At 38.3% G+C, this 16,046-nt stretch overlaps 1 protein-coding gene across 31 annotated transcripts in view; it reads right to left on the bottom strand.

The window, feature by feature from the left end:
- Window positions 1-16,046, bottom strand: part of SLMAP (sarcolemma associated protein) — an 87,715-nt gene that overhangs the window by 38,929 nt on the left and 32,740 nt on the right. For 17 of the 31 annotated variants that reach the window (XM_080384987.1, XM_080384965.1, XM_080384966.1 and 14 more), the window contains exons 3-9: window positions 10,902-11,055; window positions 5,191-5,263; window positions 4,636-4,672; window positions 3,123-3,185; window positions 1,578-1,673; window positions 1,222-1,293; window positions 233-373 (exon numbers count right to left, since the gene is read on the bottom strand). In XM_080384987.1, coding sequence (XP_080241113.1) covers window positions 233-373; window positions 1,222-1,293; window positions 1,578-1,673; window positions 3,123-3,185; window positions 4,636-4,672; window positions 5,191-5,263; window positions 10,902-11,055 — 636 coding nt within the window. The remainder of the gene's footprint in view (window positions 1-232; window positions 374-1,221; window positions 1,294-1,577; window positions 1,674-3,122; window positions 3,186-4,635; window positions 4,673-5,190; window positions 5,264-10,901; window positions 11,056-16,046) is intronic. The other 14 variants (XM_080384993.1, XM_080384992.1, XM_080384971.1 and 11 more) reach the window with 1 other exon arrangement.

Raw genomic sequence — 16,046 nt, 5'->3', positions numbered from 1 at the left:
AGAAAAAGGAGTTTAAAGAATAGTTTCTCATTAACTGTTTAACAATCTAAGTATTGTCCAGTAAGAGAAATAAACACTACTACTTAATATACTGCAAGTGCCACAAGTCCTTGGGGCCAACATTTTACACCAACAAATACTGACATAATACAGGCAACAGAATAGGGATCAAAGCAGCAACATTTATAAATATTTCAGCATTTCCAGAAAACTAGGCATTCATCTTTAATACCTCCACTTCAGACAGTTTTCTGACCACTTCAATTTTCTCCTGAAGGACCCGCCTCAGGGACTCTTTGGCTGTTGTCTCATAGTTGTGTTTGTCTTCTTGTAATGCTATAAGCTCTTTTCGTATACTGTCTTCTGTTTGATTCTGTATATGTAAGATAATTCAGATACAAAGACAGAAGATAAATCAGTATTTTGTTGATTAAATAGATTAGATTGTGATAAGACCTATTCTATTCCAAAGCATTTAGCAATTTCTGGTAGATGGACAAACATTACAGACAAAGCAGTGATCAAAGATACTTGACACAACCGGGTGTAAACCAGTTGGGTTTTTAATTGTATGTATGGCAGCACACATTCAATGACCAGCTTTGATGACAGAAAAACCATGGGGGTTTTTTGGATGCTGCTAAGACAATTACAAGCCCAGAAGACCAACAATTTGACAAACCAGAAACCTGTGAGGTCCCATCTGAAAGACCTCAAACAGGACCGGCAAAAAAAGTTCTTATAATGCAGATAGTTGAGAGAACTCAAAACCAATAAATATAAAAATTTAAGGCAGGCATAGGTGGCCTAAACCACAATCAAGGCAGGACATACTTGGTACTCTGTTACTCTGACAGCAATGCTGCTGTCAGACAGCACATTGATAATGCTTTTTCTCAAACCCCTATTTGGAAAAAGGACAGGGTGGTTGCTCCTCACTGATGACAGAAATTACTTTCCTGCATCTCACTACATACACGTTTACATGCATATACAAAAGAAATCAATCTGGACTAAAAAAATGCTGAAAAACAGACATTTATCTAGATTTAAAATGATTCCATGAAATAGAGAACAGATCTACAGTTTTCATGCTATTCAGATTATCAAAATTGCACAGGGTCATTTTGGCAAGTTTATGTTCCAGCTGCTTTCCCACAACTAGCTAATTTCAAAACACTTCAAAAGACCATTCCATTGCACTCAACTTTAACTACTTACCTTTGAACATGCCTGTAACTGATTTCCCATAACCTCTAACCTTGATAGCAGCCTGTCTTCATCTATTAAAGCCTAGAAGAAAAGGCAGTATCATCTTAGTATTAACATACGCTTTATGTAGTTCCAGTAGAGTTCTGCTTTAAAGACTACCATTTTGTTGGAGTACTTAATATTAATAGTTATTTCAAACTGGTACATAATCATTAAACTAAAAATTATCTTATGCACAGTTTAAGAGAACCACCCTAAGATTTTGCTTCTTTCTGCTGTTTTTTTCCCCATTGTTTGCAAATTAATAGCTAAACTTTATATGCCACTGCAATTCAGTCCATAAAGGAAAAGGAAGCTGCAGATACCTGCCAACTAGTATCTGAAGCCTCTTGCGTGACAGCAAGTAGTCGCTGAAGGGTTGCCAGCTTCTGTTCCAACATTTGTTCCCGATGTAAGGCTTCCTGTGAAGAGACCAGAGCACCAGTCAGTTCAGCTAGGACAACTCAGAGTAACAGAAGCAACAGAAGCGATACCAAAATACAAGAAAAAAAGGAATTGTAAACAGCAAACGTTGTCACATGTAAAACTATGATAAGCCCATCCCATGTTACCCATCCACACATTTATTTGGGTATTTTAATTAGAAGATGTTAACCTATAACATCAGGTTCCTGAAAACTTTATTTTTTCACACATATGGTGCACATGCCGAGCATACATCACTACAAGTTGTTCTTTCCAAGACTTAAAAACACTTTGACTTTTGTCAAGAATTTGAGTAACAGAACTGCGAACACCAAAAGGCAGTTTGGCAGCTCCCAAGGAATGAGCTGTTCACCCTCAAATCAGGTCACAAAAGAAAAATGCCAAGCAAGAACTACTATTTTTGTTTGATTTTTGCTTTATGACAGTAAGATAGAAAAGCATCTTCTTTAACAATTCCAGGATACAGGGAGCGAACAGATTGGCCAGCAAGTATTTGGCTTCCCAAGAAAGATCATCTGCCTGAGCTGCTTTCTGCTATGTCAGCAAATACATATAAAGTTAGTACCTGTCTCAAAAGCTTCGTCATTGATAGTGAACAAAAAAAATTGACGTTACCAACAAAAACAGGCAAAATAAAATCAGTAGAACTAAACATAAATTAAACCTAGATAGAATTCACCAGTAATAATGTTTTCGCATCTTTTCCAGAAAGCTGATTTTATGATCCTTTCTAAAGGTTTTACTTATATTAACACACACTTTAATGCGTTGCCATTTTGCAGTCTAACCCTTCCGTGACATGACACCCTAGGAAAACACACGCCTATTAAAATTAACACAGGAGCAGGCACAGAAAGGCTGGGGATGCCAATGAGGAAGATGAGCTGCCAGCGCTGTCCCCTCCTTTATACTTTCCAATAGATACAGAGACAGAAATATTCACACTATGAAATTATGTTCACAGAAACAAGCTAGTTCTTGAGACATGAAATGACCTTTTCTTTGCCTTTCCTCTGTTCTACCAAAACTTATACACATACACAGTATATCCACTGCAACAGATGATGACAAAAGTATTGTGAGCAAAAGAAAATTTGGGACAGCAAAGTAGGAGAGGAGACAGGCCAGGAAGAGCAGCTATACAGCATTCAGCGAGCTTTCTATAAAACAGGAAGCTCTCATGTTTTCTTTTATAAAAGTCAATAGTTTCTACTGTTCATGCAAAACCCCAAAACTCCACAGAACTACACTATGTCAAGTTACAACATGCTGTACATTGTTCGACTTGCATTTTGTAAATAGGAACATGATAAGCATTCAACTGCCTTTTCTGTAGTGAAACAAAGACATACACAGCTAAGATCTGTGTTTTCAACAAAGATTAAATATTTAGCCAAACTAAATGCTGTCAAGAAAAAACCTACCTGTAGATACTGTGAAAGCTGAAACAATTCCTGAGAATACATACTGGGCGTGTTAGCAGCAACCTAAAAATAAGAGAATTTAAGAATCAATGTGGTTTGGGGGTTTTTCATTAAACACAAATAATGCAAAATTCATCATTTGAATCTAGTAATGAAGGTAAATTTAAGATTATCTAATACTGCTGTTTTAAATCGCTTATTGTTCTGCCACTATTTTTTCTTTTTTTTATCATAAAATTTCCCAGCTCTGGACTGAGGCTCCACTGTGTTAACGTCCTTACAACCTGAACCACCAACACACTAACAAGTTTAAGGCTTTTGTTTCAGTTGAGATCAAACTAACAAAAAAGAAACGAGGTGCACAAAGGTGAAGCCATTCAACCCAAGGACAAAGAGAAACCAGGGGCTTCCAGAATTGAAAATAAAGTCTCTCATATTCCAATTAAATGTCATCCTCACACACTTCCTGTTGAACTACTGCCATCACCTTCATCTTTCCCCTTTATAAGTATCTATTTCAGATTTGGGAAATTCCTTTATTATCTTTCATCATTACAAACTGTTCTGGACTTGAGGGAAAGAGAGGGGTTGTTTCATGGGCGGGGGCAGCAAATTTATTTGTTTGCTAATTCTTGTAGGCTCGTCCTACACTGACACAATTTTGAAGCTGTTTCTCACACAGTTATACCTGCAGTCCCTCCTCAGAATTTCTGCCCTTGCCCTGCATTCAAGCTACATATGCTGTTTTGAAACCTCCATTTAAATGCAAAGTCTATGAACTCCTCAGGCTGCTGACTTCACAAATAAGCTCCCTTAGTTTCTCAAATTTTTTTTTAAAACTTTTATTCTAACCTACTTAAGTTAATCCTTCTTTTTAGAGGCTAGCAAGACAATCAGTTCCTGATCACTTGTCTTAAGGCTGAATCTATTAACAGCTTTTCTACAAGTCCCTCACATCATCAAAATTGAGTTTAAAAACTATACTAGACATTACTGGCTATGCCATGACTCTACAAGTGAGCGACTCTGCCTGTACAAGAGGAACAGAGGTCTGGTCCCAAACTTCCTTTGGGACATGCCAGAGCACTTTCCAGCCTGTGCAGTGCAGCTTCTTCTGCATAAAAATTAAGATAAAAGGACAACAGACCTCATCCAAACACCAAATCATGGGATCTAGAGAACAGATCAAGTATCAAATTAGGCAATGCCCAAGACCTGTTGGTCAATCAACCTGTACCTTGAAATTTAATCCTCTTAACATACTTGGGTGTTTTTTTTGAAGCCATGTTTCAGGTGCAATACTTTAAGAAGCCAAGCTACCTTAAAATATATACTGCGATACTGCATTACCTTCTCTACCTTAAATGTCACTCAAAAGAATCAAACTAGTTAAAAACAGGCAGTGGAAAATATATCTAAATATAACTGGACTTCACCATTTCTTCATCTTTGTAACAAGTCAGAAAACATCATGTGGCTGAATAAGGCAGAAAACAGTAAATCACTAAATTACCTTGTCAACAGGACTTGGTAATGGAGCATGGATAACACTAAAAAAAAATTTAAAAAAAAGTGAACACAAAGTGCAGAATAGCATTTCAAAACTCCAGGAGATCCCTAGTAATCTGCAGTTAATCAAGATGCTTTGTATTTTTAAGTTTATTCTTCAGATAAAAACAAAGAGTTAACATACAGATGTGCAAAACCCAGTAACACTACGCTGAGCAATGTTTTCAAAGTTACAGAATTATTTTCAAACTAGAAATCCAAGGTCTATTCTAAAAACTCTTTACCAACTTCTATTTCAGTAATTACACAATATTTGATTCTTCTGCAATGGATTAAGATTTAAATCAATTTGTGTGCACAAAACAATAGATACAAAAAGACAGTGGATACACTACACCCGTTTACAAATTGAACAGAGCAAAATAATATTTGATAGCTTACAGAATTTTGTACACTTTCACTAGAGCAAATGTTATACTTGCACATTTTCATCATAACTAAAAAGTTAGAACCATATATTTCTACTACTCTTATTAGGACATCCAATACTTATTCTTACTCTGATCGCAATCGAGCTTCCATTCCATCTGGAAGAAACAGTTTGATTGTGGAGACTATACATCCATGGGTAACTGAAAAGAAACAAATAGTAAGTCATAATTAAATAGTAACAAATCACGGTAAGTTCAATGGTTAATGTTATGGTATCCAAGCAAACTGCCCTGGTTCTCTGAGGCAGACAAACAAGAAGAGGCATGAATGCCTTCAAGCACCAGTGCCTGGGTCTGCCTTCTTACACCTCCTCTGGAGACAGAAAACTTTATCAATAGAAGCTTGAAGAGGTTATGCTGTGTACCTAGTCCTGGCTGTGAAGCAGTTCCAGCTCCAATTCTTCCACATGCAGCAGTACCTGCAAGCTGCCTTTACTGCAGCAAGTTAAAAAACATTCACTGTACGTTTTGATCATAAAAAGAGGAAAAAGGAATGCATCTTACCTACGCTAAGAAACGGGAGTGCAGAATTATAAACAAAAGGATAAGCTACTTTCTTGACAAAATTCCTGTGAGCATAGCCAGGGACTTAAAAAGTAACACATCCAATTTGAGTCACCAGACACTCACTTGAACACCTGTAACTTGGCAAGTGATTGTTATTTACAAACACAAGGATCAAAAAGGGAATGGAGAGGAAGAGTATAGGAACTACTGAGAAGTACATCCTCTTGAATACTATGAGCAGCATCATTCAAGAGAATACATCTCTATTTTGGTACACCTGTAGTACACATCTAACGCACAGCCCCTGGAGACAAGTGGCCTCTTCATTTCAGGAGAAAGCTTGTTCTCCAGAACTAAATTCAAGATTTTCTGAGTTCAAGAAAGATCCTAAAGAATAAGAGAAGGAAATGTAACATTTGTTTCTCACATCAAGTTCAACCTCTCTTCGCAATGTTTCCCAAAAATGTTACTGATACCATCTCAATGACATTGCTAACAGTCAAATGACAGCTGCACCTGTTTTGGTTTGTTTTTTGTATTGTACGGTCCTATGAATTGGGAAATAAAAATTCTTTAAAGTTACATGGAAAGAAAGATAGATGTTGTTCCCAAATCACTACCATAAGCTAGACACAAATAAGTATACAGCCATCTGTCATCTACTACTATACCTAAAGTACCCACCAACATACAAAGACAAATAGCTGCTCTACTTTCAGGGTTATTAATATCAGCAAAACAGTTAATCTGGCTTGGAAAAAAAGGACAATGGGTGTTTTAGGACACCAGTAGTACTCCAGGGAAACAAGACAGGCCTTTGAGGAAGCTACCTCAATAAAATTTAAAAACACAGAAGAAATGATCCAACTGAAGAGAGTTGTTCTTAACCTTTGTTCGGTGCTAAAAGCTAATGCTTGCAGAAGTACCCTTTTGGCTATAGCACCTTGTTTTTTCAAGCTGACCCAGTGAAGTATTAAATTTACATGCCAGGGAAGAACAGCCAGGATCTCATTCTCAAAACAAATTAATCCATGGGTTTGGTGTCTTTTTTGGCTTTAGACTTAAGTCCTCAGAATTCATAAATATGTTCTTGCAAAAATATTAACAGAATAATACATTAACAATACTAGCTCTAGCATATAATACACAGCTTTCATAATGAAGAATCTTTTCTTTAAGGCATAAAGAGAAAATTAAGTGATTTCAAGAAGAAAGTATTAGGGTATCTGAAATTAAAGACCAACAGACAGCTTTACCTTTGGGCAATACATCAAGGTAGGTCTGCTGTGAGGTTATATAATTTTGAAGTTTTTTCCATCAATACTCTGACTGGAAATAAAAAAATCTCTTAAAAGCTGCAGGAGCTTTATTTGTGTAAAAAAATAAGGGATAAAGGGGATTTTGCAGAGGGTCTCGAATAGACAGCGACTGTGAAAAGGTTTTTTGATGGATTTATATAATAAAAATAATTTAAAGAAGGAAAAAAAAAAATCCCTGCGCTCTATCCTTTAGCTACCAGTTCATTGTAATTGGAAGAACAATGATGAGAAAGCCTAAGGGAAAGGTAAAGCAACATATAAAACATTATTATAGAGATGACTGGACAGGATAGCAGTAACTGTTTAAATACAAGTCTGTATTATGCCTTTTGGGGAATTAAAAAAATAAAGGATAGTCAAGCAATCTCTGGTTGACAAAGGGGATTGAGAAAACGTTTCTCCAGCTACAACATATTCCCTCCTCTCCCCTGGCCCCGCACTCACCTCCCGGGCGGCTGGCAAGGGGGTGACGGCACTGCCGGGGCTGCCGCCTCCCCGGCCCCGGCACCTGGCGCCCGGCTGGCAGCCCCGCTGCAGTGCCGGGGCGCGGCGCCAGGGGGCGCCCCAGGCCGGCAGCCGCCCGCGGGGCCCGGCAGCGCCCCCGGCCCGGCGCCGCCCGCTCCCGCGGGTCCCGCGGTACCCGGCCCTGCTCCGGCCTCAAACTCGCCGCATTATCCCGAAGCACCTAACTGTCACCCGCTGCACAGCGCCACTCCAAAAAACCCACCCAGAGCTGCCCTGAACCCTGGTTTATGCTGCAAAGGAGCATAAACCCCCCCCAGGAATAAAGAAAGAGGTTTGGTCTGAATGTTCGTGTGGCACGGGCGGCTCGCAGGTGGCACGTTCTCATCTTGGCTTGTCAGCGCGGTAACAGCGGCCGTGGCAATCGCCACACCCGGGCTACGGACCGGCCCCGCACCCCCCAGGGGGGCTTGTGTGCCCCCGACAAGCTGCACGCACCGGGGCGCACCGCGCAGGCTGCTGCCAGCACCCGCGACGGGAAGGGGCTGCGGACAGGAGAGTCCGCACCTGCCTAGGAAATAATGCATAAACTGTATCTGAACTAAATCATCTGGTAGCATCTGCCCCTGCTCCAGAGCCTGCTGCCCACCCCCCAGGCGGGGAAAGCACCGGTTCACTCTTGGAACGCTCTGGCACCGACTGGGAAATTCAGGAACGGCTACAAGAATACAAACCACGAGGCCACAAGGAAAAGCAGGGTGAGATGATTCATGGATAAGCACCGTACGAAGGAGTGGGAAGCGAGCAGGCCTGCGTGCGTGTCAGTGATAGAACAAGAGGACAAATAAGGAAGCGGGAGGGCTGGGAGCATTTCTCATTTCTCCAGGGCCGGGCCAGGACCAGCTCTGCAGCAGGAAGCAGAGGGATCGGTGCTCGTGTAAAATCACATTCTGAATATGCCACTATTTTAATGAACCAAATCAAGATCACATTGGCAAGGAAATGACTTACTAAGACACAGCCTGAACAATAAAAGTAAATGTATTCCAGCAATATTTACACAATTCAGAATTTACATGGCAAGTAAATTCTGCCTATCGTGTCATTACCTCATAATTACGCACAGCAAAATGCTGAAATGTCTTGTATGAGTAAGGCATTATGCAAATACCAGAATGGAAAAAATTTTTAAAGGCAATTGCTAATTTAAGAACTACTTTCATGTCTGTTTCATTACTAGATTAGGTTAACAGTAACATCTAAGATGACTGAAATGAACTGGAGAAAAAAAAGTGTTTATATGCATTCTAATTGCATTCAAGGCTAAACACGTAACTGTGATGCAGCTGTTCCATGCCCCAGCACGATGATACAATCTTCATTCATTGCTTAGGGGAGAAGAGAGAGAGAGGAAAGCAAACTTGCATGCTCTTCCTCGTTAGCTAACTCAACACATTCATGAGTAACATGAGCACAGCTCCTATGTTCAAAGCTAAAGAAGAGGAAAAGGAAGGCTGCACAACCTGGTCACTCATTACACAAATGACAGGTCGCTGAGATCACATTTTTGTAAAACTAAGATAAAACCATTGGGAAAAATAACCGGCAAGAATTCCTAGCAAATATTTGCTTACGATGAACTTTCCATACACTTTCACATAAACTAACTGCAAAAAATTGCTGATAAAAACAAGTGAACTCCAATTTTTCTTCCAACTAAATCTTAAAATAAATATTGCTTTAGGTCTAAATACACATGAAGGAATTCAGCTTTTAGTGAGGGCAGCATCTCATCAAATGAGTAGTTCCAGGTTCATCAGATGCAATGTACTCCTTTGGTTTATTCCATGTATACTGTTAGCATTCATAAATATTTGCAATCACTTCACATGAAGTCACAATTTAGGTAACTCCCTAAGTTATAATTCCAACTAGACACCCAGGAGGTAAATCTTTGCACCACCATATTTGAGAAAAGTGAAACAATGTCATCTGATGTTCACTACAATGAATCACTGGAAAATACTATAGCTCCAGAAGCTCTCCATGACAAACTACTTCAGCACTGCCATTTCTCAACTTTATTTTCTTCAAAGATGTATTCCTTATCGTTCCTCTGATACTTCAGACTTTGAGAACTATAACCTACCTGGCTGAAGACAGACAGAATTCATGAGCAAGCTTCATCTTTTCATTTTGTTCACTTAATGCCCTTTAAAAACTCTACCATTGTACTATGGGTTGGTTTGTTGGGGTTTGGGAGAGGTGGCTTGGGGTGGGGTGTGTGTTTGGGGGTTTTGTTTGTGTGGGGCTTTTTGTTGTTGTTTTGTTCTGGTTTGGTTTATTTAAAAAAAGAACTACCACCAGCATTTATATTTAATATTATTCTTCCATTTTATTCTTTCCTAATACACCTCTCTAATGATAAGGTCCATGAAGGTCTTGTTCAGAAATGTAGCAGATGAGGAGTGATGGCAGTTCTGCCATTTTATTGCCAAATTCACATGTTACTGGATTAGGATTCTTTAGAACACAGCCAGAGGTTTGATGCTTACAGAAAATAACAGACCCATTAAGTAACTTTAAGAAGTCTTGACAATATTGACTACAATCTAATAATTCACATACAGACCAGACTTCAGAAAGAGAAAGAAATGGCTCCTGAAACACTATACATAAATGCAAAAGAAAAAGAGACTGAGGCTGCATTTTTATTGATTACCAGATATATAGCTATTACTGTAATACAAGATCCCCTGAGCATGCATACTGGCAAGAGGACTGCAAGAAAACCAAACCAAACAAAAATTTTATCACCTCATTTTTCAGCTAGCAATGTTTTTCTATCCTCATTTTTAAGTGCCTGCAGAAATCCAAATTAGTAGCAGTCACTGAAAGAAAAAGTATGTATCTTGACAAGAATTAAATTAGCCTGTTTCAAACTAACGCTAAGTACGTTATCAAGAAATGCAGTTTTATACTTCTGCCACATTATTAGCTGAAACTTTAGGGTTCACAGGCTTGAAAGAAAAGTAGTTACAAAAATAAAATAAAACTAAAAAACACAAAAAAGCCCAACACAGCACAGCACACACATGCCCATGCTGCGCTTTTAATATTGCTGTAGGTCAACTTAAGTGAGGCAAGAGCTAAACATGTGGTCCCAGTTGAGCCTCCTTTTCTGGATCCGCATTTCCACCACACATACTAGCACACATACAGCCACAGAAGAAGGTGGGCCGTGGAAGAAACCCAGTGAAATTCTAGCTGGGGGGTGAAATAGAGTCCATGTTTTCAGCAGGTAAGTTTCTTGGTCCAGTTTACCATGTGGCTGCAGGACTTGCTGCCAGTACGAAGGAGGGAAGAGGTAGCAACAAAACAAAACAAAAAGTAACCTATCTGCTTACAACAGAAATACCATTTATTCTCAAAGATTAGATTGTAGTAAGATGTTCTAAATATATTTTTGGGGAAATAAAAAAGATCCATACCCTTACCTTTCCGCGTGTTCTCCGTCACATCTACACCAAACTGGATGATGTCACCTGACATAATTTCACATGGTGGGCTTTCCTCAGATCCTCTACTTAATCTCTGACTATTAATAAAGGTACCATTACTACTTTTAGTGTCTTGAAGATAGAACTGTAAAAGAAGAAAAAAAATAGTAAAGTATCTGGAAACAACAAAACAAGTATGATGAAACATAAGCTCCAATTAAAATTGTATTTGCTATGAAATATAGCTTGACCTCTTCGTGTGCAAAAAGACAGATGTAATCAAACTCAAAACACCCTCCTTAGGACACAACACCTTCACATTATGAAGAATAATTTTATTTTATTTTTAATAGTTTCATATGTGCTTGAATTCTACCACATGCACTATGCAAGTAATTGCCACAAACTGTACTTAACCAACTGCCTGCATGGAAAGGATCAGACATTGTTAGTAACAACACCTTTTGCCACACATATGTAAGAATCTGCACTTATGTTGGTCGACATACAAACATTTTAACTGCTCATCATTTAAGGTTCCAATGTTCCGTGACAGAAATATGTTGTAGGGAAGACTAGCATTGAGGGCACAAAGAAAAGCTTTGGCAGAAGACAGAATTCAGGAATTGTAATAGAAGACCACAGTGTAATTAAGGGGGTGGGAAAATAATAGCATGCTTTTACCTATCAGCAATACTAGTTCACACCATTAAGTTAATCTCAAGGTTGCTACACCATCAAGTATCTCGGTAAATATACATTTGTAGAGTTAATTAAATTTTAATAGCAACTTACTGAATCTGAAACTACTTGACACAAGACTTTTCTAGTCACAAGTGCTGCATCTGAGAAGAGGTTACAAGTGAATCACCTGGCAGAAGACCACAGTCACTGGGTAAGACCTGATCAGCAGACAGCATGAAAGAAGGGACTGGAATGTTACTAACCAGCCAGGTGTAACTACTGAAATGAGTCACTTTCAGTAGTTCAAGATTACAATAGTTATTACAGGAACCTGATTAGGATGGCAAAAATTCCTGGCTTCCTGCACTCATGAAAAATCTCATCGAGTCCCAAAGCAAGCATAAGGCTGGGGCAGAGATGTTGCCTTCAGAAAAATTATTGTATTCCCATGTTTTTCTTATAAAAGCAACTGACAATTTTTTTCAGCATTCCATGCAAATTTTCCCATACTTTTATTTGCCTCTATTATCACACTCCTCAAAAAACAATTATATATAGCTCAAAATCATAGTGTCAAGGGAAAAACATGGGTTTAAAATGGAGCAAGAGACCAGCACCAGGGCTTTTCAGACCTCAGACTGGAAAATGACACCAAGCATATGATATGCATCTTGCATGTTCATCCTGAGTAGCACAAAGCAGTGCCCCAAACCTGAAAGCTTAAACGCCACGGCATCCAGAAGATGGGACTCAATACTGTAATCAAGGGGAATGCCAGCACAGGGAAGCTCAGCTAGGGGTATGAAATGACAGAATGAAAAACAGTACATGAAAGATTTTTTTTCCTCAACAGATATGCCTTTGATCTTAAATTGAAGAAAAAGAAAATACTAATCAGTCCTATGTTCATAAAGATGAAGGTAAACACAAATTATGCATAGATCAAGAAATTAGGGCTGCATTCATTGCATCAACAATCAGACCCACCCTACCTAAATAATAATCTATACGTTATGAAACACTATAGTATATAATATAGCTTTTATAGAAGTCGTAAGTTCAAACGCAAATCAAATTAATTAGCTTGTTAGTTACTAATCTGAAAGTACCCAACCCTCTCATGGTTCAGTGCAGCGATAATTGTTTTCTTTACTTCCTGTTTGTTTCCAATTGGCTTACTGCTCCATTTGAAAATTCTTCTGCTATGAAAAAGAGTCACAGGCAAGGAGAAACAAACCTACTTGTGCTTATTTGCTTTTCCCCACCCTTTTCTTCCCTATGCATAATATCTGCCTTTTATACCTCCACCTTTTGATTAATCACCGCCCCTCGTAAACACATTTCTGCAGAATATGCAGACGGGGCACAGATGAGACAGCACAAGGAAATACAGGAGAGTGATCACAGAGCAGGAAGTGCAACAGAGCATCAGCAACACAAAACTTATAAAAAAATATCAGCAGACAAAATTCATACTGCAAAAATAATTTGTAAACAAATGGCCACAGAAAATACACATAACATTTATTATTAACCTGCTGTCCATTTAACTCCATGCCACTGAACTTCATTACGTAAATTTTAGAAAAGTGGTGCTCAAAGTCTTTACAAACAGAATGAAAATACTCTTCTTCCTGTATCTAGTAAAGAAGTATTACTAGCAGCATGTTAATAAGATGATGTCTAAGGAGAAATGCACCGACTTCAAGACTTAGTAAAAAGGATTCAGTTATCTTTAATGTAGCACTTGGTCAGGAAACCCGCAGAGCTGGTCCCTTTCACGTAGCAAATTCAAATGTTAATTCCATACTAGTTTTCATTAGTTCAAGTAATCCTTCTCAAAGGTCAATCCCTCCATCGCGTTTGTATCATTACTAGAAGTTATCTTTAGAAAACAAAATCAAGTGCAAGCCATGAAACTAAGACATATACTGGTATTTAATATGCTATTAATTATGGAGTATCCTTGGTGGGTTCTCCGATTCCCAAAACACCACCTTTCACACAGCAGCTATGTAATACAGTGCCTTCTGCGAAACTAGCACCATTTGTTCTTTTCCAGCACAAACGAACAAACTCCAGCAGCAGTGCCAGCTTTAAGAGAAATACAAATCCTTCCCTTCCCCGGTGCTCGTTGCTGAGTTGCGCCACCACCTCTTTAGTGTAACTGGCTCAGGCATTTGTTTAGTCACTGCAAACCAGTTTTGAGATTTGATGCATGTTGATGGGAGTTATATGAGGTGGTGCTTAAGCTGGTACTGCCAGAAAGAAGGGCAGCATATACTGACCTAATTATACTTGCTTTTATAATTCACACCTCTCTTCAGATCAAACTAAAGTCCCAGCCCTTTTGTGCGTTATATTAACTACTCCAGTTTAAAGCAGAGATGGTAGCTCATGCTTTTTGGTGAGCTCATTGCTCATTCAAAGCAACTCAGCTTTAGAGGACTGTTAAAGAACTACCACATCCTTAATTCAGGTAACTAGATGCATGGTTCTAATGGTAGTTTCCCCTCTTTCTTAAAATACAAGGTAACATGCAGCTATTTAAGAAACTTACTCTGCAGTATCATAACACCTTCTCAGACAGAAAAAGAAATCCTAGTCCGCATTTCTTCCTTAGCAACTTATGTTCTCGTGATTGCTTACATTCTTTCTTTTATACATCGTTAATAAACTCAGTTCACTGCAGATATCCTACATGCTGCTTCCACAAAATTTACGGGGACTTTATTCTATAGTAAAACTTGTGGCTCATCAGTGCATTCAAATTTCTCCAGTACAGTTGATCTTCTTTAGCAACTGCATTAAAGAAGTTCCAATAAAAAATTGCCAAGTGTTGTTTCCATGCTTTGCATGGAATTATTTATTAATTTTATACATTTAGTATTTATTATATTTCAAGTTACTATTCAGTTTTGCAAACTGAATAAAAGTACTGAATAAAACTGAACAAAAGTACCTCCTCTGCTCTGACCTGTGGTATATAAAAGTCTCATTCCATTTAAGTTCCATTGGTTTCCAGGTCAGTAACTCAGAAGAGTACCAACAACTTGCTAAATCACAGTCTACATTTTATTTTTATGCAGTTAGATACCACTATAATTTTTCCCCCTGTAACAAATTCCTGGTTAGCGAAACAGAAAAATTCTTCCACAGAGATCCCAGAGTATAACACATTACATTTGTGCACATACAATACACAAATCCTAGCTGATGTTAGGAAGCTGCAAAATTGCTATGCTCCAGCAGGACAGATTTTAACTTTACCTACGAAATGTAGGTAGACTCTTTTCTTCAAAGAAATAAAAACATTTAACAACCAAAAAGTTCTGCTTTAAGGATTTCTACTGTAACATCTTCCAAGAGATAGGCTGAAGAGAACTCCTTCCTTAGCCTGACAAGTGAGAAAGTGCTTTGTTTCCCAAGCCATACGCAGTCCTGACATAGGATGCATCACTTCTGAAGGACCTTAAGAGAAGACAAGGATGGACTCAGAGATGCACAGAAAATCTTGAAAAAAAAGTAGCACACTTTTTCAGTAATTACAACACAATGGTAGAACAAAAAACCTGACAAGCTTTTGCTTTAATACCTTACTACAAGACTTGCTTTTAGCACTGCATTTTTTTCATCTTTATGCTATACAGCATTTTTATCAATACGCTGCATTATTTTACTGAGGCTCAAACTAGAAATTTAACATGAAGTTCTAGAATTAGCCTAAAGTGTAGACAAATGCATCATCAAAAATTAACTTTTAAATTGCTAGGGTTTAATTTTGTTCTGAGAAAGCTAAAATGTTAATCTCAAAATAACAGCAATGCTTCATAATCCATTACACAGACACTCAAAAGCCAAAGATGCCAGAGATCTTTCTGTTGTATAACTGTTCATAAAAAGGTACAAGGTAAAGAGGGAAAATAAGTGCTCCACACACAGGACAACTGAAAAACCAATGTTTAAAGATTAAGTGCTCTATTAATGAGTTACTGACCATTAAAATAAGTGTTTTTTCAAAAACTTATGACCTAAATACCCCAAGTACAATAAAATAAACAGAAAGAACCTCAAGTCTCTTCTAGAGCAGAGCTTTACCAGTACTGCAATAAGGCAGTAAATCAAGAATGGCAATCAAGACAGACTCACGTAACATTTGCTATCACTATGTATAGCCATCCTTTTCCATTTTAAGAGCATATTACTGCTACTCCATCTAACCCAGCTTGAAACTGCAGCTCAGAACAATTATGCTGAGAATTACAGTGCAGAGAATTACTGGAGAATTGAGACAGTTTGTCTGCAGAGATGCGAGATTCACTGCATGAAGAGGAACAAATTCTACATTTAAAAATGCAGAAAGATCACAGCATATAATCACACGTATTTCAGCCTTATTCCACACCTGAATTATTAAATGAATTAAATAATAATGTAGGCCACTGCCTTTTA

The sequence above is a fragment of the Falco punctatus genome, assembly GCF_963210335.1.
Source record: "Falco punctatus genome assembly, chromosome: 4".
In the NCBI taxonomy this organism is placed as follows: Eukaryota; Metazoa; Chordata; class Aves; order Falconiformes; family Falconidae; genus Falco; species Falco punctatus.
Note: the sequence above shows the minus strand (reverse complement) of the source record. Positions and strands in the feature narration are given on the sequence as shown.